The following is a 26,955-nucleotide window of genomic DNA, read 5'->3' as shown; positions in this document are numbered from 1 at the left end:
GGTCAGCTCTGCAGTATTCGCTCGCAGTAACTTTGGGTGGAGTCGCTGAACAATGCTCAAGGAATTCATGTTCTGCAGTGGCCAACATTTTAGGGGAGTACAAACTTCTCCGTCTCCTCCAGATGGGGGAAGTTGTCCTTCATTTCTCAATGATACACAGATCAGTATTATGCTGTGACATAGAGAACACGGATGATATGCGCACGGCTGGTATAGTGGAGGATATGTGCACAGCTGATATAGTGGAGGATATGTGCATGGCTAATATAGCAAATGATATGTGCACGGCCGATATAGCGGAGGGTATGTACACAGCTGATATAGTGAAGGATATGTGCACAGCCGATATAGTGGAGGATATGTGCATGGCTGATATAGTGGAAGATATGGGCACGGCTGATATAGTGGAAGATATGGGCACGGCCGATATAGTGGAGGATATGGGCACGGCCGATATAGTGAAGGATATGGGCACGACCGATATAGTGGAGGATATGGGCACGGCCGATATAGTGGAGGATATGGGCACGGCCGATATAGTGGAGGATATGTGCACGACCGTTATAGTGGAAGATATGGGCATGGCCGATATAGTGGAAGATATGTGCACGGCTGATATAGTGGAGGATTTGTGCACGGTTGATAAAGGATGGGTAGGGAGGTGATATGCCATGTAGGGTTGGGTGGCACCTGGTACTGTCTGCCTTCAGCTTCACACCACTGACTTGGTGGATGGCGATGTATGAAGTCAGGGAAGGGTGCAGAGAGGACAGTGAGGCCTCTGAAGTTTGGGTATAAAGCGTCACATGTACTACGGGTTTCCATGGAAGATGAGGAGTGACAGGATGAGTACACGGCAGGCAGTCACAGGGGGGGATAGATATGTGGTATTACAGAGAATGGAAGGGACCTGATGCTACATGTGTGTATGAAGGACTTACTTGTGTGTATGGAAGGTATGCATATGTGAATAGAGGAGGTACATGTGTCTATGGACGAAGTGCGTGTGTATGAAGAGATTACCTGTGTGTATGGAAGGTGTCAACGTGTGTATGAAGGGTACATGTGGGTATGGGGCGTGTGCATGAAAAACTTACCTGTGTGTATGAAGAGATTACATGTGTGTATGAAAGGTGTACATGTTTGTGCAGACGTTTGCATGTAGGGTACATGGCTGCATAGAAGGGGTGTATGAAGGGCATAGCTGTGTGTATGGGGAGTACATTTAGGTCTGCTGGGTACATGTAGTTCTGATAGATGTACTGTTCATAAATACTTGTACCTGTGTAAGGGGGGGGGGGGGTACATGTAAGTTTAATGCGTGTAACTATGGAAGGTACAAATGTGCTTGATAAGTATGTGAATTTATGCATGTATGGAGGATACGTGTGCAGTATGTAAGGAGGGTATATGTAGGAAGGGAACACGGATGTATTTATGGTGTATGTTGTACAGTATGTATGAAGGGTTCACAATGAATATATGAAAAGTGTGCATGTATGTTTGGAGGGAACTTGACTGTATGGATATATGTATGGCTGGTACTATACACGTATGTGTCGAGGGAGAGTGTATATGCAGTGGATACATGTATGTACGGAGGGTACTTTTTTAAGCTGTAGTGTGTGTAAAGGTTGCAGTCACACCATGCGCCCCACTGTCCGAGTGCACCCTAAGGGTCTTCAGACACATCTGAGAAGCATCCTGGTAAGCTTCTGAAAGTTTGGCTGTTGCAAACTCCAGCATCCCTCCAACATCCCCTGCTTGTTCAATGTCTGCACAGGGCTTCATCTGGGGATTTGCATTCTGGGAAGTTACACCAAGTACATCCTACATTATAAGAGCTCAGCTAAACTTTTAGGGTTTGCTGGCAGTTTCCAGTAGTGTGTAATTGGTCATCCATCTCCATGGGACAATTAGCAAGTAAGACTTTCTCCTGGAGTCTTCCTGGCCCGGGGTTCACTTTGGAAATGACTGCTCAGCTTGGGGTTCATTCACTTATGGATAGGCCCATTCTTGCCCCTTTAAGTTGACATACATACATTTGTTCCTCTATGGACCCCTCCACCCATTTCCACTGTCATTGGCTTGTGAATGACTACAGCGCTAGCAGAGTAGTCCTGGTGGTGGAACACAAAGATCGGATTTTGATTAACTTGAAGTAACTTCTCAGGTGGCTTCAGGGGACCTCTTGATTGGTAACGGTTGCTAATATTGTGACTTGTTTGTCCCAAAAGCAAAGTGTCAGGGGAAGCGGGAGACAGCCGTTTATGCAGAGGATTTGGGATAATGAGTCTTCCATGAGCAGCCGCTACCCTCGGTGCTGCCAACAGGTCCCTCCGGGACCCTCATTTACAAAACGTTCTCCAGCAAAGTTGTGAAGAACTAAACTTAAAACGTTGTATGGGTCAATGAAAGTTGATTATCTGGTGAATTCAGAAAGCTGGGTGACCATCCTTGTAGGAAAGCTGGATTAGTAGACCTGATAGTAGAAAACGACTCCAGGACTTTATTTACTGGGAGTTTTTTTTAACATTTTATGTTCTTGGATATTGCCTTAATTTTTTACAGTAAATCTACAAGAATTCTTGCCTGCTCAGGTTATGTATGGTTTTCTTTTTAGTCGATGCTGCGACAAGAAAAGCTGCGGAAATCGTAACGAGACGCCCTCCGACCCAGTCATCATAGACAGGTAAGACACGTCTTCTAAAATGACACCTGTAAACCATGGAAGGTATGGCTGGCGGAGAAGACTTTAGCGTGTGTGTTTCCGCAGGTGCTGCACCCATTAATGAGGCACCATTAATGAGCTAAGATTTCAGTTAGAGATATTGAAAAGCAAAAGGAAGCAGTGACCTCACAGAAAGCCTGCCAGTGGAAAAAAACACGAGGCAGTGACATCACAGAGAGCCTGCCTATAGAAATAACAAGAGGCAGTGACATCACAGAGAAGCTGCCTATATAAATAACATGAGGCAGTGACATCACAGAGAGACAGCCTATAGAAATAACATGAGGCAGTGACATCACAGAAAGCCTGCCTTTAGAAATTACATGAGGCAGTGACATCACAGAGAACCTGCCAATAGAAAAAAACAAGAGGCAGTGACATCACAGAAAGCTTACCAATATAAATAACAAGAGGCAGTGACATCACAGAAAACCTGCTTATAGAAACAACAAGAGAGGCGGTGACCTCACAGAGAGCCTGCTGATAGAAATAACATGAATCAGTGACATCACAGAGAAACTGCCTATGGAAACAACAAGAGGCAGTGACATCACAGAGAGCCTGCCTATAGAAATAAGACAAGGCAGTGACATCACAGAGAGGCTGCCTATAGAAATAACATGAGGCAGTGACATCACAGAAAGCCTGCCTATAGAAATAACACGAGGCAGTGACCTCACATAGAGCTTGCCTATAGAAATAACACAAGGCAGTGACATCACAGAGAGCCTGCCTATAGAAATAACACAAGGCAGTGACATCACAGAGAGGCTGCCTATAGAAATAACATGAGGCAGTGACATCACAGAAAGCCTGCCTATAGAAATAACACAAGGCAGTGACATCACAGAAAGCCTGCCTATAGAAATAACACGAGGCAGTGACCTCACATAGAGCCTGCCTATAGAAATAACACAAGGCAGTGACATCACAGAGAGCCTGCCTATTAAATCAATAGGAGGTAGTGTTATTATAAAGAACTAACCTTTTAAAACAACAGAAGGTAGTGACATCACAGAGAGAGAGCCTGTGAAATCATCAGAAAAAATACTGACGTTATACAGAGGAAGACTATATAAACAATATCTTAGAGAAGTGACATCACACAGAACCGGCCTGTGAAATCAGCAGGAAGTAGTGACATCACACTGATGTAGAAATCATATTTTCATATTCTATTCACATAAAGATGATCAGGTCATCAGACAAAAAGCGCCCGCCATCCTGCGGGTGTCAGATGGTTCTCTTTAATAAATGTCCTGCTACTTGAAGGGTTGGTTATATGTGTATGTGTGCCTGCATATATACGTATGCGTATACTGTATTTATGTGTATACTGTATATGTGTCTATGGTCTATACAGTATTTGCAGTCATGGCCGCTCCTCATTGTGTTTGCCCAGTCTCGTAAACTTTGTTTGGCGCCTCTTACCATATTGCAGTCAGGTTCCTTCATGCTTTGTGTTACTTTCCGCAGTCTTTGTGGATCCAAATCCTTGTCTTTACCCCTCTATTTCATTTCCTACCACCCCTCGTCTTGGCAGTTCACAATGTTATCTTGCTTATCGTCTTCTCTCCTTTGTTGAGTAGCTCCTTGAATGTGAAACCTCTCTTTTGATACAGACAGCTTCCTTGTGGAGCTGTCAGTCAATGGCTGGAGATAAGAGTCTCCATTCAACGCCCCGCTCTTATGGGCACAATGCCTTGTTAATGGCTTGTGGAGCTCCTGTCAATATATAAGAGACCCCTTGATCTGCTCATAGTGAACTGAGGGAACCAATGTCGGGGGCCATAGATATAGACAGTCATGTTCTTTCCTTCCTGGGCAAGAAATCCGGGTCTTATACAATGCCTCAGAGATAGCAGCGGCCTGGGACCCCCTGAGGGTTGTGGTGGAGAATGGTTACTGTTCTGCTGTAGCCGAATTTTGAAATGCTGAGATGTTTGGACATGAGTTGACTTGGCTGCCAATTCCTAAAGTGGATGTAAGACTGGAGCTCATTCCACTCTGAATGCTCTACAAAATACTCAATGCCGGATCCCTGAATCATCCTGGAGAGTAGCAGAGTTCCCATAATATTACAGCCGTGACCTCCCATCCCACGAGGGACCACTAGTGATCAGATGTACATTGCCTCCTGCTTCATAGGGTAGATCTGTACATGGAATTGTGGAGGTAGATGGAGTTCTTTGGCTAGTCTTGGTTTTGGTGGACTTTTGCCTTGACCGGAGTCTACTGGTTCCCGCACTTTCTTCACGGTGCTGATCTGCAGGGATCTTGTTTCTTTTGCCCTTATTTGCCTTGTATATAGATGTGTTTGTTACTCTTCTCTCACCTCATCTTCCAGCCATTGCCCTCTTATAATAATAATAGTAATCTTTATTTATATAGCGCCAACATATTCTGCAACGCTTACAATACAGGGGAGAACAGATAAAAGAAACAAAGATACAAAAACCAGGGTTACATGTAGGGATCAGTTGATGGGGACAGTAGGGGTGAGGGTCCTGCTCCAACGAGCTTACATACTACTAGTAATGGGGTGAGGGTCCTGCTCCAACGAGCTTACATACTACAAATAATGTGGTAGTACAGAAGGTAAAGGGCTGGAGATGGGCACAATATGGCAGAGAGTGAGGGATTCTATACACATAGACAAATGGTCAAATTGTGCCTACAGGGGGCAGTTGATTACAGCTAGCAGGAATTGCAGTCAGTAGTTCAGGCAGCATGTTATCAGGGGGTACAGAGGGGTTTGGTTTAGTGGATGTGGTATGCCTCCCTGAAGAGGTGCGTTTTTAGAGCACACCTGAAATTTTGAGTGTCAGCGATTGCCCAGAAAGTTTGGGGTAGTGCGTTCTAGAGGACCGGTGCTGCTCTGGAGAAGTGTTGGCGGCAGGAATGAGAGGTTTGAATTAAAGGGGCGCTCAGTCTGATTTTGTTAGCAGAGCGGAGAGCCCGGGCTGGGTGATGGATTGAGATGAGGGAGGCGATATAGGGGGGCGCTGCGTTGTGGAGGGCTTTGTGGATGAGAGTGGTGAGTTTAAATTGAATTCCGTATTTAACGGGCAGCCAGTGCAGTGACTGGCACAGGGCAGAGGCGTCCGAGTAACGGCTGGACAGGAATATGAGCCTGGCTGCCGCATTCAGGATGGATTGGAGAGGGTAGAGTCTGGTGCAGGGGAGGCCGATCAGCAACGAGTTGCAATAATCGAGCCGGGAGTGGATGAGGGCAACAATAAGCGTTTTTAGCGTGTCCACGGTGAGAAAAGAGCGGATTCTTGTGATGTTCTTGAGGTGCAGCTGAGATGTTCGGCCCAGAGAATGGATGTAGGGGGTAAAGGAGAGATCGGCGTCGAATATGACCCCAAGAGAGCGTGCGTGCTGGGAGTTATGGTGCCACACACTGAGATGGAGATGTCAGGATGAGGTCGGTTAGTGGAGGGTGGAAACACCATAAGGTCAGTTCTTGAGAGGTCTAGTTTTAGGCCACTTTCACAGGAGCTACAAAATCATCGCTACAAAGGCATGTATGTGAAGCTGATGGTTTCCAGTGGGTTCTTTCAGGCTACAAAACATCTCATGTGGAGAACCCATTGGAAACCATTCTCTTCACATACACGCCTGTGTAGCGATGATTTTGTAGCTTTAGGAAGAGAGAGGACATTGTATTAGGCGAAAAGTCCATGGACGGATTTTAATTATAAAATCCCTGCAGGTCTCCCGCGCGGTAGATCCGCAGATCTAGGTGTCCATGGGGATGCATTAGCATCTGCAAGGTAATTTAAAGCATGTGGCTGTGATTTTTTTTTTCCAGCATGCGGATTGCATTTCTGCGGATGCCGCGGGACAGCTTCCATTGAGGTCAATGGAAGCCATCTGATCCGCGGCACAGCCACAGCTGTTACTGTGGACATGCCGCGGATCCGCGGGAAAGCAGGAGATTTTTTTTAAAAATTGCACTGCGCATGCGTTCGGCATGACACTGGAGCGTCCGGACGCATCCGGCGTGCTGAAGAAAGAAGATCCGTCTGGCACGGAAGAGACATGCGCTGGATCTGGACAGGTAAGAAAATGTATTTTCCTGTCCATGTCCGTGGGCACGGCTGGATTCCACTGCGGGATTCAGCAGTGGAATCCGTGAGTGCAAGTGGACATGAGGCCTTAGATACAGCGGACAGACAGTCGTGATGTTCTGAAGGACTGGTGATGTGATGTCACAGGAAGAGGTGTATAGCTGGGTGTCATCAGCGTAGAGATGGTACTTAAAGACAAAACTCCTGGTCGCTTGTCCAATAGGGCCCGTGTAGATGGAGAAGAGGACCGAGCTCTGGGGGACCCAAGCAGCAAGGGGAAGTGGAGAGGAGGAAGCCGAGGACCGATCCCTGGGGAACCGAAACAGCAAGAGGAAGAGGAAGGGAGGGGTCTGAGGAACGAGCCCTGGGGGACCTCAACAGCAATGGGAAAAGGAGGGGAGGGGGCCGAGGATTGAGGGGGGAGCCCAACAGAAAGGGAAAGAGGAGGGGAGAGGGCTAAGGTCCGAGCCCTGAGGGACCCCAACAGCAGGGGTAAGAGGAGTGGAGGAGGCTGAGGACCGAGCCCTGGGGGACTTCAACAGCAATGGGAAAGGGAGGGGAGGGGGCCAAGGATTGAGCCCTAGGGGAGCCCAACAGAAAGGGGAAGAGGAGGGGAGAGGGCTAAGGTCCGAGCCCTGAGGGACCCAAACAGCAAGAGGAAGAGGAAGGGAGGGGTCTGAGTAACGAGCCCTGGGGGACCTTAACAGCAATGGGAAAAGGAGGGGAGGGGGCCGAGGATTGAGGGGGGAGCCCAACAGAAAGGGAAAGAGGAGGGGAGAGGGCTGAGGTCCGAGCCCTGGGGAACCCCAACAGCAGGGGTAAGAGGAGTGGAGGAGGCTGAGGACCGAGCCCTGGGGGACTTCAACAGCAATGGGAAAGGGAGGGGAGGGGGCCGAGGATTGAGCCCTAGGGGAGCCCAACAGAAAGGGGAAGAGGAGGGGAGAGGGCTAAGGTCCGAGCCCTGAGGGACCCAAACAGCAAGAGGAAGAGGAAGGGAGGGGGCTGAGGACAACTCTAATCAGTTATAGATTTGCCTGAGATGGAACTGCAGGACCAGTTTTACAGCACAACACAACTTCTTCTGGGGGCGCGGGGGGGGGGGGGGGGAGGGGGTTGGACATGGAGTGTTCTGGAACTTTAAATGCAGCAATGCCTAAATATATATTTCAAAAAAAGTTTTTTATTGTAAAAGCAAGAATGTACAAACCCTAAAAAAGCTAATTTTGGTGTCCTAATCGTACCAACCTGTCATTTATGCCACATGATGAACAATGTTAAAAAAATAGCTGAATTCATGTGTTTTTTGCTGTGTTCTGCAAAATGGACCTAATAAAAACTGTAGATTGCCACATGAGACCAAGCTCTTCTACGGCTGTGTCAATGGAAAGTTTGAAAAATGATCGCTTTTGAAAAGTGATGAAAACCGCCAAAATTGTTGCGTCTTTAGAACCAAAATAGTCCCTGTCACTCAGGGGTTAATGGTGTTGTCCAGGGAGGCAGAATCCTCACCCTGTCCTGTAGTGGTGAGACCTCTGCATGACGCCAATCCCAGGTCACGTGATGTGGACCTTTTCTCTGCCTCTTACGGTACTGCGGGGGCTGGCTGTTTGGCTTGTCCTACTAACTAAGCCCGCCCCTTCAGCGTCTGCATTGGACATGAACCGGCCCCCTCTGATGACATCACAGGCACAGAAAAGGTCCATATCACATGACCCCGTGTCAGAACCAGGCTGGAAGTGGTGGTGTAAATACCGCTGGTCCAGGTAAGTATTTTGTCTCCCTGGATGACCTCTTTAACCCTTTAACAGCATTTTTTTCTCATTTTTTACTTCTCCTGTTCCAAGAGCTTATAGTATTATCAATTCTATCGGTTATTACATTTACGCCAATACCAGATATCTAACGAATTTTATATATATTTTACTACTTTTGCTCAATAAAAACAGAACTATTCCTAGAAAAAAATGGGCCATTATTTTGTTTTATTTGCTATGGACGAGTGTTAGTGTGCAGGATGAGTTAGGCAGTGTTTTCGATGGTACCTTTTTGGGACACATATATGTACGTCAGTAGTTAGCTTTTATTCATTTGTATTGGGTGACTTGATGGGTAAAAAAAAATCACAAAAACTCGAATCGAATAAAACTTTCTCAGTGTGATTGTAACGCTGATAAGAGATTACAATATCAGAGCAAAAGCATCAATTATTGGGGAGAACCCCCCCCCCCCCTGTAGGGAGGATACAAGATGTGATACAGGGGACATGGAGGCTCTAGTACCCTGTTGTACTGCCTCTAGCTTGGATACAAGATGTGATACGGGTGGGCATGGAGGCTCTAGTACCCTGTTGTACTGCCTCTAGCTTGGATACAAGATGTGATACAGGGGGCATGGAGGCTCTAGTACCCTGTTGTACCACCTCTAGCTTGGATACAAGATGTGATACAGGTGGGCATGGAGGCTCTAGTACCCTGCTGTACCACCTCTAGCTTGGATACAAGATGTGATACAGGTGGGCATGGAGGCTCTAGTCCCCGGTTGTACTGCCTCTAGCTTGGATACAAGATGTGATACGGGTGGGCATGGAGGCTCTAGTACCCTGTTGTACCGCCTCTAGCTTGGATACAAAATGTGATACGGGTGGGCATGGAGGCTCTAGTACCCTGTTGTACTGCCTCTAGCTTGGATACAAGATGTGATACAGATGGGCATAGAGGCTCTAGTACCCTGCTGTACCGCCTGTAGCTTGGATACAAGATGTGATACAGGCAGGCATGGAGGCTCTAGTACCCTGTTGTACTGCCTCTAGCTTGGATACAAGATATGATACTGGCGGGTATGGAGGCTCTAGTACCCTGTTGTACTGCCTCTAGCTTGGATACAAGATGTGATACGACCAGGCATGGAGGCTCTAGTACCCTGCTGTACCGCCTGTAGCTTGGATACAAGATGTGATACAGGCAGGCATGGAGGCTCTAGTACCCTGTTGTACTGCCTCTAGCTTGGATACAAGATGTGATACAGGCAGGGATGGAGGCTCCTGTACCCTGTTGTACCGTCTCTAGCTTGGATACAAGATGTGATACGTCAGGTATTTGGAATTTTTATTACACTGTTGACCATATAAAAATGTTAATGTTATCCGCAGCATTACAGATGTGGCAATACCAAATATGCTGTTTTTTAGTTTTCTTGCTCTACATTTAGATTTTGGATTTTGTTTCTTTTATTTTTAAACCTTTTTCTTTAAAACTTTTTTTTTTACTTTTAGTTTTCCTACGGGACTGGAGGAACGTCTAGTCTCTTATATAATACACTCCTGGGTTACGGTGTATTATTCCTGTCAGCTTTTTTGCCTATTCGTCCGACCTAATAGGGAAGTCCACCTGGTATACATGACTGACTACCATGAAGACTGGTCAGCACCCTGCAGTCCCACTATGGGTGGTGATGATAGGGTAACGGAGATCGGCCCCTCCCTCTGATACACTCTGTATCTGCCCTGGTCACTATTCACCCCAGCATCTGAGGTGTTAGAAGGGTTTTGTGACGTGTCGTGGGCTGCCTTGGTGGGTATATAAGTGGGCGATAGGCCGTCTGCTCACAGATCACTTGTCAGGGGTAAAAGGAGTGATTTATCAGAGTTGTAACACTGGATGATTGTTGGCCTTCAGGCCGAGGATGGCGGTATTTCTCAAACGGCGCAATGTGTGCTGAGAGTGAATGTGACAACCGACGTGGAAACTGCAGAGAACCGTGTGTCATTGATGGGAGAGGTGAACGTAAGAAGCTGTGCGAGGGCCGACCGATACATTACAGTGGAACCACTCACCATGATGATGATCCTGGAGGGCTACCAGACGTGTGTAATACAACAGTAGAGCGAACCCAACTGCATATGGCGCTCCAAAGCAGACGACGGTCACTGCGCCTATATTAACAATAGTGCATTAGGAGATGAGGCTTCAATTTGCATGACAGTATTGGAATTGGACCACCGCTGATTGATGAAGGGTTTCTTCATGTTTTCTCCTCAATGGAATGGATGGACGTTGGGGGGTCGAGTGAGAAACATCGGAGAGCAAACACCCTACAGCCATTGCTGGAAGAACACGAGCCGGTGGTGGCAGCATTCTGGTGGTAGTGTTCTCCGAGTCCACTTATCCATATTGAAGGCTCTCTGAACCGATTGGGTTATGGATCCATCCTTGCAGATCACTGACACCCATACATGCTAATTCTCTTCTCTGTGGCTGGTGGAATTTTACAGCAAGGCAATGCACAAGATATCACATGGCAAGAAATGTCTGACAGCGGTTGGAGGAGCACAACCAAGACTTCCAAGTACTTCCCTGCCCCCTAATTCCCTAGACTTGAACCCAATTGAGCATCTATGAGACCACCTCGATTGACATGTTCGCTCTATGGACCCTGCCTCATGCATTCTCCACCAACTGTAGGATGCAGTCTGCATGGCTCCAGATACCTGAGACCACCTACCTGCCCCTTATTGAGTCTCTCCCAGACCGTCTGTCCATGCGACACATGGCGGTTACGCTGGGTATCAGCTGGTGGTCACAGTAATAGGACTCTGTATAACAGGCTGCTATGGAGGTTTCGGCTTAATGACCAAAAGCCTTCGAACAATCAACCAACCTCCAATGATCATACTTACACTTTGGCCTATTAGAAGACATTGGAGCCACCAGCGTTACTCATTGCATCTTTTCATGGACACAAAATTTGCCGATTATATCCCATTCCAAAGAGAGCCCGGCCCGCTGCATTCTGTGCTTGCTCTCGACCAGTAGGCATCACTTGTGATTGGTTGGCGCCAACAAGGCAGTTGGCGCATCCTACATTCGCACTCCCAGGCCTCACTCCTGCACTTTGCCGTGGTCTCCTTAGACTCGGGTGGTCTTGGGGCCTCCTCTGTCTGCCGCCTACGAGCCCCTCTTCTCCCAGCCCAGCCCCAGTGGTTTAGAGAGCTTGATAAGTGCCCTATCAACATGTTAATCAAATTACTTATGAGCCAAAATTGACGCTTTTCATTAATTATACAAGATTATTCTAATTGCGAATTCAAATTTATTCACTCTGAACAGAAGGTGTTCTGCAATGTTTCAGGGAATTTGCATATTAAATGGGGAGAGTGGCGTATTATGTATGCTAATTTATGCGTATTGTCTTTATTTTTAACTGGCAGACCATATGCACGGCTGCTGCTTAAGTAGGTGAAAAAGTGGCAGGGAGTTTGATTCGCCGCTCGCTGGAGTCTTGGCTCCGGCAGCGGTGAGGGGAAACGATATCACCTGGCGCCCGGGAGATCACGGCACACGGCTATGGCAGTGGATATGGTAATGATTAGGAGATGTGTCTAATAATGGAGCCTTGTGTATAAATATCTCAGTCACATCGCTCCTTCCAGTATCTATGGGAATGAAGACGCCACCATCACTGGATCACCTTATGGTGGTCCCCCAGATCTCAAGGCATTGAGTATGGAGCAGATGGTGATCAGATGTGTACAGGCCCCCGACCTGGGGATGCTTTCAGTCGCTTTAAGGGTGGTCAGTGGGTCCTCCAACCATGAAAGCCATTTATAGTCCTCCGGCAGAGGGGTCTGCGGACTCCTGTAGGCATCAGAGTCCAGGCTACACCCTTGGTACCAGCTGCCCTGCCAGGCTTTCTTGTTCAGCACCTTTTCCTCCTTTTTCCTTTACTGTTTTCTGTCTTTTTCTTGTTCTCCCTTCTTTTGCCTCCTGAGACCTCTTTTAGATAAGCGCTGAGCGGCCATGTTAGTAATGACCGCCATCTAGTAGCGTTGGGCTCCTTTGGGCCTCTATAACCGCAGCAGTTCGTTGTGGTGTAGATTCCACTAGGTGATGACATCGTCCTGCAGGAATACCGGCCCCTGTGGACAGGAAGCTTCTTGTGGTCGCTACAGATTATATGGCGGTGCTGACATATTCTGACCGGCTGACAGAAAGGGATCAGCGATTCCTGCTGCTTGCACCAAATTCTGACCTCCCATCAGCACGGAGCAACAGAAATCTGGATCCATCTGACCAGCAGATGTTTCTCCGCTGCCCAGTGATACAAGTTTTGCGCTCTTTTGCCCGCTGGAGTCTCACCCTTCTGTTTCTCTTACACAATGGCGCTGGAGCTGGTCGTCCGCTGTTATAGCCATCCGTGCGGAGGAACGGCGAGTTGTGCGTTCGGACACATTAGTTGGGGTTCCAGCTTTCCTAACTGTGCAGAGCTTCATGGTCAGAACGATTCCCGACATCCTCCTCTGACCTTTCGTTGATGACTTGTTTCCGTCCCCTGGTTACCTTCTTGCTGGACGTTTTTCCTTGATCACGCCATTCTTGGTAAACTCTCCTGCCAACATGAGAAAACCCCTCACGGTTGGCAGTGAGCCCTCGGCTCGTCCAGCACTGATGGTCCGGCCTCGTTGGAGGTCGCTCCGATCGCTGGATTTTCCCATCCAAGGCAGATTCACACTGAACCCGATCCACGGAAAACTTGTCCCGTGATTTCATGTCACAGGATCACAGATTGAATCTCCATACAGGGACTCTATAAGGGCCATCCAGTGTGTGTAGTAATGGGGAGTGTTCGTTCCCTACACAATCTATTCGCAGGATGTAAGTGACGGTATTGGCCTCTGACCTTCCAGTAGCTCCCCCTCCGGTGAGCCTGCAGTATACGGCTCTGTATCTTGGGCTCCGCCATGTAAGCTCCGTGTTACAATTCTGTATCGCACATTGTGCCCGAGGATTCCGGGGTGCCGCATCTGTTAGATGCTTGTAACACTTACTGTTACACCAAGTACAACTGTTCTGTAAAGTGAGAGCAGGACGCGGCTACGACTGTTCACATCGGTAATGGAGACTCCGTTCGGCGGCTCCGCTGCAGATTTGTCCCAAAATCCTAGAGCGACTAATGCAGCATACTGCACTGTATTACCCAGGGTATTGCCGGGGGGCCGGTGGAAGCCGGACGGACCCCGTTATGGTCAATGGGTTCCATTCATTGATGTTCGGTTCCATCATGGAACAGATCTGCTGGCGGCAGGGGTCCGGCTGCCATGATGGGGCAGAGCGGAAATGCAACTGCGGCGCGGTTTTAAAAGATGCAGCATGTTCATTGTACGGTCTTTTCCGCAGCGCTTTTTTGTCCATAGAGCTCTATGGACGCAGCCAAATCCGCGGAAAATACGCGGCAAAAAGTAAAAAAGCGCTGCGGAAAAAATTGCTGGCGGATTTTTCCGCACCAAAATCCGCAAGCCCAAATTAAAGTGGTTTTGCCGCAGAAGCAGTTCTTCTGCGGCAAACTGCAACGGAAAAACTGCGGCAAATCCGCCCTGTGTGAACTCAGCTTAAATGTAGGTGTGAAGAACGCCTTGGAGGAGTCGTACAATGCAAGATGTGCAGCAGATGAGGAGCTCCTTGCAGTTGTATCCACCCCAGACTCATGCATGTTGCCTGCAGTGATACATTGTAACAAACTAAGACAGGTTGTCTTCTTGTTTAGAGAGTTTCCTCCAGTCCTGATACATTGTAACAGACCCTCAGCAATGTGACAAGTTAGGGCTCATCCACACAGGAGGTTTGTTCTGTATGAGTCCGGGCCCCCTAAAAATCTTGCACAGAAATGTAACACATTCGGTTTTGACTCGGTTGGATAGTCCGAGTAATTAAAACTGCGCCATGTCTTCTCTTGGTGCGATTCTCAGATGAGAATCACCTGCTCAAGTGAGTGCGTGCGTAAAAAAAAAAACGGAATACACTTGTATAAAATGTGAGGGCGGTCCAATTTTTCGCGCACCCATTAAATTCAATGGGGGTTTTAAATGACACCAATTGGACCGCCTTCCGTGGGGAAAAAAACGGATGACATTTGCGCATGAAAAAAGTGAAAAACGTAAGAAAAGCGCATGAAGATCGCACAAAAAGCCGTCTGTTTTTGCCCGCACCACAATCGCACTCCCCTGTGTGAACGAGTTCTCGGGGTTTTACAGGGATAGACGCTCGGCCTGATGTCACACTTGTAGTCCTACGCGTTTTACATGATACATGTAGACATTTTGCAGGAAATACGCAGAACTTATCGTTTTCATCTGCAAGAAAATCCCGTTTTCCCAATAGCAGAGATCGCACTCACCTGAAAATTGTATTTACATACAAGCACAAGGGGATTTTTTTTCTGCCCCCCCCCCCCCCCAGCAAACCATGAGCAATTCTGTAACAGAATCGCCCAAAAATTGGACGTGCTGCAATTTTTTGATCTTGCTGTGAAAAGTCGTTTCTGCAAATGATCTGATTGACATGAATGGGTTATTCTCCCGTACGAGTTCGGCTCATATCGCAATCCGATGGAACTCGCGGGGGAGATAGTTTGTGTAATGCGCCCTTGTTGTGAGCAAGCAGAGGTCTTGGTAGCTGCCTATGAGAAGGTTCCCGGCTTGCACTGCCGGCGCGTCTCTCATGTAAGGTAATCTATACCCACGCACAGTCATCCGTGATTTGTCGCGTCTCCAGCTGGCCGCCATTGTGCGGGGACATATGGCGCACAGGTGGGAATATAGGTTGCATTGTTTGTGGATCAACATTGGCATCCGGCTCAGCGAGAAGGTATAAATATGTGTATGGTCTCCTAGTATGTGTTTGTGTCTAACCATATGCCAGCTCGCTGGTGTGCCCATGTGTGCGTCTCCTCCGGGTACACAGCAGCCCATGTATAATTCACGGAGCCGTGCCCAACGCAGGCTGCGCCGTCCCAGCGCTATAAATATTTCATGACTCCTGGAAGCCTTTGGGAACGGATCTGTCTGGCTCCGTCTCTTGTCTGGCTCCGGCTCACCGAGGTTTCTCTGCCCGTCTTCCTTCCTGCGTCTGTGCCATCCTGTGATCCTCCTTGTAGAACACCAATGTCGCCCTGATCCTCGGACGCGGCTGTTATATGTCCAGACCCGTCAATTGTACCGAAGCCCAGGGGAGACTGAGCGAGTGCAAGGCTGGAGAGGGGATCATTATAATAGCCGTGGTTACGGTGCCAGCCTGAGGCCGGTCTCACACGGGCGGATCGGATTCCACATGCAGGAGCCCGCAGCACAATCCGGCTCTGACCGCGGCCCGTGATCCCACGTAACTGTCATTTCTTCACTGCGGATGCCCACCATCGATCGTGGGCAGTAGATTTTTTTTCACATATATTTGTATTTCCCGCACCGCCGCTAGGTGATGACGCGGGTACCATAATGTCAATTGCAGATGGGCCGTGGGTGGGACAGCTTCCATTGACTTCAATGGAAGCTGTCCGTGTGGAGTCCGCACAAAAATAGAGCATGCTGCGATTTTATTTCCACTCGCGGAAGTTGCAATCGCTATCTGCTCATCTGAACGGATATGCAAATGTTTTATTTTTGTAAAGTGTGTGGAATACCGCGGATTGTCTATATAATAACCTCATATAATAACCAGAAGCAAACAAGTACATCAGCAAACCCAAGTTCAGTAAATAAATACATCGCCAGAACCAAGCTCATAACCCAAATACAGCACCAAAACCAAGCTCATAACACAAATACAGCACCAGAACCAAGCTTATAACACAAATACAGCACCAGTACCGAGCTCATAACACAAATATAGCACCAAAACCAAGCTTATAACACAAATACAGTCCCAGTATCAAGCTCATAACACAAATATAGCACCAGAACCAAGCTTATAACACAAATACAGCACCAGTAACAAGCTCATAACAGAAATACAGCACCAGAACCAAGCTTATAACACAAATACAGCACCAGTAACAAGCTCATAACAGAAATACAGCACCAGAACCAAGCTTATAACACAAACACAGCACCAGTAACAAGCTTATAACACAAATACAGCAGCAGAACCAAGCTCATAACACAAATACAGCAGCAGAACCAAGCTCATAACACAAATACAGCAGCAGAACCAAGCTCAGTGCGTAAATACTGCAACAGGACCAAGCTCATTGCATAAATACAGCACCAGAACCAAGCTCAGTGCATAAATACACTACCAGAACCGAGCTCATAACCTAAATACTGTAGTAGAATTAGACTATTGCATCGCCGGGGCACCAGTGGGCTGACAGCGGTGAGAAGGAGCCTCAGAGGAAAGGAGACAGAGTGAGGAAGAGGAGGATTCCTGTAGCTCCATAAGATGCAAAAGGAAGAGCTAAGGCAAGTGATTGCACCCAGCGTACATCTGCCTGGACCCCCTACAAGCTGGTGGCCGGAGCTCTGTGTGACCGCACAGGTTGTCTGTATCTGAGGCCACCATGTAAGGTCAGGACAGAGCTCCTCTATTGTAATATTCTCTGTAAGGTTAAGATGGACCCTATCGTGTTGAACACGGTGTCTGATCTGCATGCAGGAGGTTATAGAACTGGAGGAGCCGATTATTGATTTACATATATATAACCTAAGTCTCTGCACCTCCTGGGCTTAGGAGTCCGGTGGGCGGTTCTCCTCGGGGAATGATAGCTGTCCCTATATGCCAAGTCATACTTAGAAGGCTGTTTAGTACCGCCCACCGGACTCCTAACCCTGGCCATCACTGGACTTCTATTATTTCCATCCTTCACAATATACCATCCGGAGGTCCTCCTGTGCTGAGAGATGAGTCTTAGCCAGTAGAGGAGAACCCCAAACTTGGTAGCCCCGTCTAAAATCTCAGAGGTTGTCTAGTACTATAAGGCCTATTTATGGGGCGATATGTGGGTGGCCCTCTTAAATCATCCCATCACATAACCCCGGTTGTACAGCCCTGTGCTGCTCTACTTTAGAGTAAAGTTGACCGACAAGTCCTCTCCGGCTGCAGACTACTATACAGTGCCGTTCTGTTAAAGGGGAGTAGATGAAACCTCAGACATGTCTGAGCAGCGGTGAGGGCAGCGTACGCACCAATGAAGTGAGCGACCATGTCTGTGGCCATAAATGAGACCACATTGAGGGTTTTATAACCCTGGGTTATCAGGGAAGCAGAATGCTCTGAGGTTCCCGCCGCCGACAGGTGAGGTTGGAGGCTCTTAATAATGAATGAGGTTCGTCTCTCATGATCCTTAAGTGCTTCAGACATTTCCTGTAAAGATGGGCTTACCGTTAAAGGGATAGCGGTGTTTGAGTGGTGGATGCAAGTCTCATCTAGTGCTTGTTTGCCCTATGAAAGATCCCTATAAAACCCCAATTTCAAAAAAGTTGAGACTCTGTAAAATGTTAAGACGAAAAGAATGTAATGATTTGGAAATCTCATCTAGGCATACATTATTCCCAATAGATTATATCAGAAGGGCTTGTATCCAAGCTAGAGGCGGTACAACAGGATACTACGGCCTCCATGCCCCCATATCACATCTTGTATCCAAGCTAGAGGCGGTACAACAGGATACTACGGCCTCCATGCCCCCCGTATCACATCTTGTATCCAAGCTAGAGGTGGTACAACAGGGTACTAGAGCCTCCATGCTGCCCGTATCACATCTTGTATCCAAGCTAGAGGCGGTACAGCAGGGTACTAGAGCCTCCATGCCTGCCTGTATCACATCTTGTATCCAAGCTAGAGGTGGTACAACAGGATACTAGAGCCTCCATGCCCACCTGTATCACATCTTGTATCCAAGCTAGAGGCGGTACAACAGGGTACTAGAGCATACATGCCCTCCAGTATCACATCTTGTATCCAAGCTAGAGGTGGTACAACAGGATACTAGAGCCTCCATGCCTGCCTGTATCACATCTTGTATCTAAGCTAGAGGCGGTACAACAGGATACTAGAGCCTCCATGCCTCCCTGTATCACATCTTGTATCTAAGCTAGAGGTGGTACAACAGGATACTAGAGCCTCCATGCCTGCCTGTATCACATCTTGTATCTAAGCTAGAGGCGGTACAACAGGATACTAGAGCCTCCATGCCTCCCCGTATCACATCTTGTATCCAAGCTAGAGGCAGTACAACAGGGTACTAGAGCCTCCATGTCCCCCGTATCACATCTTGTATCCAAGCTAGAGGTGGTACAACAAGGTACTAGAGCCTCCATGTTCCCCGTATCACATCTTGTATCCAAGCTAGAGGCGGTACAACAGGGTACTAGAGCCTCCATGCCCATCCATAGTACATCTTGTATCCAAGCTAGAGGTGGTACAACAGGGTACTAGAGCCTCCCTACACGGGGTCGGTTCTCCACAATAAATGCTCCTTTTGCTCTGGTATTGTAATCACTTACTTATATCAGCGTTACAATCACAGAGAATGTTTTATCTGCTTCCAGCTCCTCCTTGGTGTGTTATTGTCCTGTCGATGAGTGTAGGTACTGCTGGTGTAGGCTCTGGTGGTGTAGGCTCTGGTGGTGTAGGCTCTGGTGGTGCAGGTACTGGTGGTGTAGGTTCTGGTGGTGTAGGTTCTGGTGGTGTAGGTTCTGGTGGTGTAGGTACTGGTGGTGTAGGTACTGGTGGTGTAGGTTCTGGTGGTGTAGGTTCTGGTGGTGTAGGTTCTGGTGGTGTAGGTACTGGTGGTGCAGGTACTGGTGGTGTAGGTTTTGGTGGTGTAGGTTTTGGTGGTGTAGGTACTGGTGGTGTAGGTTCTGGTGGTGTAGGTTCTGGTGGTGTAGGTACTGGTGGTGCAGGTACTGGTGGTGTAGGTTTTGGTGGTGTAGGTTTTGGTGGTGTAGGTTCTGGTGGTGTAGGTTCTGTTGGTGTAGGTACTGGTGGTGGTGGTACAGGTGGTGTAGGTTTTGGTGGTGTAGGTTCTGGTGGTGTAGGTACTGGTGGTGGTGGTACAGGTGGTGGAGGTACTGGTGATGTAGGTTCTGGTGATGTAGGTTTTGGTGGTGTAGGTACTGGTGGTGTAGGTACTGGTGGTGTAGGTTCTGGTGGTGTAGGTTCTGGTGGTGTAGGTACTGGTGGTGTAGGTTCTGGTGGTGTAGGTACTGGTGGTGTAGGTTCTGGTGGTGTAGGTACTGGTGGTGGTGGTACAGGTGGTGGAGGTACAGGTGGTGGAGGTACTGGTGATGTAGGTTTTGGTGGTGTAGGTTCTGGTGGTGTAGGTACTGGTGGTGTAGGTACTGGTGGTGTAGGTACTGGTGGTGTAGGTTCTGGTGGTGTAGGTACTGGTGGTGTAGGTTCTGGTGGTGTAGGTTCTGGTGGTGTAGGTACTGGTGGTGTAGGTACTGGTGGTGTAGGTTCTGGTGGTGTAGGTACTGGTGGTGTAGGTACTGGTGGTGTAGGTTCTGGTGGTGTAGGTACTGGTGGTGTAAGTACTGGTGATGTAGGTTCTGGTGCTATATCTCTTTGTGGAGAGGATCTGTGGAGCCCATGTCCACCACCCTCATCACACCTTTTCTCTTTTACAGGTTCTTCTTGAAGTTTTTCTTAAAATGCAACCAGAACTGTCTGAAGAACGCCGGGAACCCGCGGGACATGAGGAGATTCCAGGTGAGATGACCAAGAACCCCTACAGTCCTCGCACCCACTGTCTAGGAGGGAAGATTAGCCCTCCATGTCAACCTCTCTGACCACACATCACCGCCCCGATCGGATTGTCACATTTTTTAATCATAATCATCTTAAAGATTTTTGGGTATAAAACGAGAAAGACGTCTCTGAACAATATGAGCCTCCTGACTATTGGGGGCTCGTCCGGGATATTATGAATATGGGGAATCGATGGGAGTCTAGGACCTGGAAGGTGAAATACCAGGGGATATACAAGGGGCTCTTAAGACACAGGAATTTTCTTCTGGTGGGCGGGGCGTTACTAGTACTGCCAATGAAAAAGAAACACAATGTCACAGCTGCGTACCGCCTCAGAAGGGTCCACAGACTTTCAGCTAGCAGCAGAAGCCGGTACTAGTAACACCCCACGCACCAGGAGAACAAGCCTGTTTCTTTTGGGTACCCCCTTGCATGCTGTTCTCTTGTGATGTGAACATTACTGAAGACTCGTCCCAGAAGTCCTCACTTTACTATGCATGTCCCTGGACGTAACCATGGTAACCCATATAGAAGTGCCATTGTTTACACTGCTGGCTGTATTCAGGGAGCTGGTCAGCAACGCACAGTAGAAAGAAAGTTCACATTAGGCTGGATTCATATCAGCGGTTTCCAGTGCATTGCGGGACACAGAAATAGAACCCATGGTTTTCAGCGGGTCTACATTTACACGCGTGTTTTTCCTCTTGCTGCGGTTTTGTGTGACGGAAACACTGCAGCATGCTCTATTTCTCTGCGATGTAGATGAGTCTCATGGGATTTTTAAAAATTTCCAATTGAAAAACCGTGCAATTTTCACACACGGGAAAATCACACGTTCAGTGATGCAATGCGATTTATTTCTGTTTACATGGGTGATGCTTCTGCTTACATGGGTGATTATTCTTACATGCGTGATGCTTCTGCTTACATGGGCGATGCTTCTGCTTACATAGGTGGTGCTTCTGCTTACATGGGTGATGTTTATTCTTACATGGGTGATGTTTATTCTTACATGGGCCATGCTTCTGCTTACATGGGTGATGCCTCTGCTTACATGGGTGATGCTTCTGCCTACATGGGTGATGCTTCTGCTTACATGGGTGAAGCTTCTTCTTACATGGGTGATGCTTCTTCTTACATGAATGATGCTTCTGCTTACATGGGTGATGACTCTGCTTACATGGGTGATGCTTATGCTTACATGGCGATGGATCTGCTTACATGGGTGATGACTCTGCTTACATGGGTGATGCTTCTTCTTATATGGGTGATGCTTCTGCTTACATGGGTGATGCATATGCTTACATGGGTGATGACTCTGCTTACATGGGTGATGCTTTCTCTTACATGGATGATGCTTCTGCTTACATGGGTGATGCTTCTTCTTACGTAGACGATGACTCTCCTTTCATAGGTGATGCTTTTTCTTACATGGAGGATGCTTCTGCTTACATGGGTGATGCTTCTTCTTACATAGGCGATGACTCTGCTTACATGGTGATGCTTCTTCTTACATGGGTGATGCTTCTGCTTACATGGGGGATGCTTCTTACATGGGGGAAGCTTCTTACATGGCTGAGGCTTCAGCTTACATGGGCGATGCTTCTGCTTACATAGGCGATGCTTCTGCTTACATGGGTGATGCTTCTGCTTACATGGGTGATGACTCTGCTTACATGGGTGATGCTTCTTCTTACATGGGTGATGCTTATGCTTACATGGGGATGGATCTGCTTACATGGGTGATGACTCTGCTTACATGGGTGATGCTTCTTCTTACATGGGTGATGCTTCTGCTTACATGGGTGATGCATATGCTTACATGGGTGATGCTTTCTCTTACATGGATGATGCTTCTGCTTACATTGATGATGATTCTTCTTACATGAGTGATGCTTCTGCTTACTTGGGTGATGCTTTCTGCTTACATGGGTGGTGATTCTGCTTACATGGGTGATGCTTCTTCTTACATGAGTGATGCTTCTTCTTACATGAGTGATGCTTCTGCTTACATGGGTGATGCTTCTTCTTACATGGGTGGTGCTTCTGCTTACATAGGTGGTGCTTCTGCTTACATGGGTGATGCTTTTTCTTACATGGATGATGCTTCTGCTTACATGGATGATGCTTCTGCTTACATGGGTGATGCCTCTGCCTACATGGGTGATGCTTCTGCCTACATGGGTGATGCTTCTGCCTACATGGGTGATGCTTCTGCTTACATGGGTGAAGCTTCTTCTTACATGGGTGAAGCTTCTTCTTACATGGGTGATGCTTCTTCTTACATGAATGATGCTTCTTCTTACATGAATGATGCTTCTGCTTACATGGGTGATGACTCTGCTTACATGGGTGATGCTTATGCTTACATGGGGATGGATCTGCTTACATGGGTGATGACTCTGCTTACATGGGTGATGCTTCTTCTTATATGGGTGATGCATATGCTTACATGGGTGATGACTCTGCTTACATGGGTGATGCTTTCTCTTACATGGATGATGCTTCTGCTTACATGGGTGATGCTTCTTCTTACGTAGGCGATGACTCTCCTTTCATGGGTGATGCTTTTTCTTACATGGAGGATGCTTCTGCTTACATGGGTGATGCTTCTTCTTACATAGGCGATGACTCTGCTTACATGTTGATGCTTCTTCTTACATGGGTGATGCTTCTGCTTACATGGGTGGTGCTTCTTACATGGGGGAAGCTTCTTACATGGCTGAGGCTTCTGCTTACATAGGCGATGCTTCTGCTTACATGGGCGATGCTTCTGCTTACATGGGCGATGCTTCTGCTTACATGGGTGATGCTTCTGCTTACATGGGTGATGACTCTGCTTACATGGGTGATGCTTCTTCTTACATGGGTGATGCTTATGCTTACATGGGGATGGATCTGCTTACATGGGTGATGACTCTGCTTACATGGGTGATGCTTCTTCTTACATGGGTGATGCTTCTGCTTACATGGGTGATGCATATGCTTACATGGGTGATGCTTTCTCTTACATGGATGATGCTTCTGCTTACATTGCTGATGATTCTTCTTACATGAGTGATGCTTCTGCTTACTTGGGTGATGCTTTCTGCTTACATGGGTGGTGATTCTGCTTACATGGGTGATACTTCTTCTTACATGAGTGATGCTTCTTCTTACATGAGTGATGCTTCTGCTTACATGGTGATGCTTCTTCTTACATGCGTGATGCTTCTTCTTACATGGGTGATGCTTCTGCTTACATGCGTGATGCTTCTTCTTACATGGTGATGCTTCTTCTTACATGCGTGATGCTTCTTCTTACATGGGTGATGCTTCTGCTTACATGGTGATGCTTCTTCTTACATGGGTGATGCTTCGGCTTACATGGGTGATGCTTCTGCTTACATGGGTGATGCTTCTTCTTACATGGGTGATGCTTCTGCTTACATGGGTGATGCTTCTTCTTACATTGGCGAGGACTCTGCTTACATGGGTGATGCTTCTGCTTACATGGGTGATTTTTCTTCTTACATGGGTGATGCTTCCTGCTTACATGGGTGATGCTTTTGCTTACATGGGTGATGCTTCTGCTTACATGGGTGATGCTTCTGCTTACATGGATGTTTCTGCTTACATGGCTGATGCTTCTTCTTACATGGCTGATGCTTCTTCTTACATGGGTAATGCTTCCTGCTTACATGGGCGATGATTCTGCTTACATGGATGATGCTTCTGCTTACATGGGTGATGCTTCCTGCTTACATTGCTGATGATTCTTCTTACATGGGTGATGCTTCTGCTTACTTGGGTGATGCTTTCTGCTTACATGGGTGGTGATTCTGCTTACATGGGTGATGCTTCTTCTTACATGAGTGATGCTTCTTCTTACATGGGTGATGCTTCTGCTTACATGGGTGATGCTTCTTCTTACATGCGTGATGCTTCTTCTTACATGGGTGATGCTTCTGCTTACATGGTGATGCTTCTTCTTACATGGGTGATGTTTCTTCTTACATGGGTGATGCTTCGGCTTACATGGGTGATGCTTCTGCTTACATGGGTGATGCTTCTGCTTACATGGGTGATGCTTCTTCTTACATGAGTGATGCTTCTGCTTACATGGGTGATGCTTCTTCTTACATGGGTGATGCTTCTTCTTACATGGGTGATGCTTTGTGCTTACATGGGTGATGCTTTGTGCTTACATGGGTGATGCTTCCGCTTACATGGGCGATGCTTCTGCTTACATTGGTGATGCTTCTGCTTACATGGGTGATGCTTCTGCTTACATGGGTGATGCTTCTGCTTACATGGGTGATGCTTCCGCTTACATGGGCGATGCTTCTGCTTACATGGGTGATGCTTCTTCTTACATGGGTGATGCTTCTGCTTACATGAGCGATGCTTCTGGTGATGGTTCTCTTGCAGTGATGGTGCGAGGAGGAAACCTCCTATTTTGTCCGATACTGCAGACAACTCGCACATCGTTTGCTTCGGGTCGGCTACCAATCGCTTCGCTCTCACATGTACAAATGCAAAAGGATTTAAAATAAATACTGAAACAACCTGCAGTTTGTGCGGCGTGAATAATACTCGCCCCAAGATGGGACTGTCTCACACCATGCATCGCACTCACAGAGAAGACCGTGTGCTTCAGAATGCGATCTCAGTCCGGGTTCTCTGTTCGCGGACCGCCGCCGCGCTCTGCCGTGTAAATATGTTATTCTTCCATCAGCAGCCTTATTTGTAAAAGTCTTCACACCCCGCTTCTGCTGGTTCTGCATTATATGATGCAAGCTCTGCGGTGCTGGAAGAGTTAAGTCCCCGGGACACAGAAGGAGCTTCAGCTATTTGCTCACAGCGGGGCTCTGCTGCTCATTAGGGGGCTCCTTAAAGAGCTGATAATTATGACATCCTAACGTGATTAGCTGCCACTTCATTTACATTCCTCCATGTAGGAGACTGGCGCTCCCAGCCCGTGACATGTCTTATAGGGAGGTTCACCTATGGCCAGGTGTACCCAGCACTGGATACCCATACTGGATATACAGGCTGAGGCAAAAGTCTGGACACACCCGCTTTCAAGTGTGTGTAAATATTAACAAAAATACATATTTGGTGTCATTGCGTCCGTAAAAGTCAAAGTAACGCATTGTTCGCCCCGCACGGTGAACGGCGTCAGAAAAAAGTAAAGAACATGAGAATTGTGCTTTTTTTTAGTGAACCCGTCTCCAAAAAAATGTAATAAAAACCAATCAAAAAGTCATATGTATTATGAAACGGTACCAATAAAAGCTACAGCACGTCCCGCAAAAAATGACTATGTCGACGGAAAAATAAAAAAAATATTGCGCTCAAAAGATGGCGGCAGAAAATAATAAAAAAAAATTAGTAGTACCGCAAAAAAACCCACCTAAATACGTCTGGTATCGTAGTGATCGGACCGACCCGTAGAATACAGTCATCAGGTCATTTGTGTTGCAGTCTGTGCGCCGTAGAAACAAGACGCACCAAAAGATGGCGGGATGTGGTTTATTTTGCATTTCACTCCACTTAGAATGTTTTAAATGTTTTTCAGCACTTTATAAAGTAACATTAAAATACGACTCGTCACACAAAACCACTCAGACAGCGACGGGGGGAAAACGAAAAAAAAGGGGCTAAGTTGGAGGGAGGCTGCATTTTTTTCCTAGTGGAGGTATTTTCGGCGGCCATTTTGAACTTCACCATATTGAATTCGGCTCAGGCTTTCCAGATGGGAAGCGGATGGTGCGATGTGTCAGTCCTGGCAGGAATTGTGCCGCATCTAATTGAGGGCAAAGTTTCACAAAGTGCTTTACTTGGCCTGTTAGATGTGTTTATTCCATTCCAAGGGATGCGCACATCTAGCATTCTGCATACAGCAAAGTGCGGAGGTGCGCCATCCTGTGCCCAGTAATGAGGGAACTCGCTGGGCACAGATGGGGATATCTCATCCTGTAACATCTGGAAGGACGTCTCAACACTAAGTGATCCATCAATGAAGAACAGGCCCTAGATGTCAGACACAATTTATAACACTCTGCCCTCGCTTAACTCCTAAGCAAGCAGAGATACGGCAAATCTGACACTTGCAGGGTGTTCTAGCCAATAATGACACGTCACATGACCCCTGCCCATCTCAAACACCTGAGCAGCAAGTTACCTGCATACAACAAATGCCATTAAGACAAGAAAACATTCTGAGTGTCATGTCAAACTTTGCAATAGTTGTACTCTTAGCCAGGTATATACTCAGCACTGTACCTGGATGAACAACATATCCAGCTCCGTACCCAGATATATACTCGGTGCTGTACCAAGATATATACTGAGCACTATACTAATATGTATACTCTGTTCTGTCCCCACATCTATGTGTGCAGTGCTGTACTCATATACTCAGCATTGTGCCCACATGTATACTTTGCTCTGTGCCTAGATATATACTCAGCTCTGTGCCTAGATATATACTCAGCTCTGTGCCTAGATATATACTCAGCTCTGTGCCTAGATATATACTCAGCTCTGTGCCTAGATATATACTCAGCTCTGTGCCTAGATATATACTCCGCTCTGTGCATAGATATATGCTTAGGTCTGTGCTCCCATATGTACTCAGCTCTGTGCC

General features: G+C 47.4%; 1 protein-coding gene across 2 annotated transcripts in view; it reads left to right on the top strand.

Moving 5' to 3' along the window:
• LOC136572383 (transcription factor COE3-like) overlaps positions 1-26,955 on the top strand; it is a 109,585-nt gene that overhangs the window by 47,617 nt on the left and 35,013 nt on the right. For both annotated transcript variants that reach the window (XM_066572910.1, XM_066572909.1), the window contains exons 6-7: positions 2,624-2,692; positions 20,204-20,285. In XM_066572910.1, coding sequence (XP_066429007.1) covers positions 2,624-2,692; positions 20,204-20,285 — 151 coding nt within the window. The remainder of the gene's footprint in view (positions 1-2,623; positions 2,693-20,203; positions 20,286-26,955) is intronic.

The sequence above is a fragment of the Eleutherodactylus coqui genome, chromosome 7, assembly GCF_035609145.1.
Source record: "Eleutherodactylus coqui strain aEleCoq1 chromosome 7, aEleCoq1.hap1, whole genome shotgun sequence".
Classification (NCBI taxonomy): Eukaryota; Metazoa; Chordata; class Amphibia; order Anura; family Eleutherodactylidae; genus Eleutherodactylus; species Eleutherodactylus coqui.
This window is presented reverse-complemented; position numbering and strand designations above follow the sequence as displayed.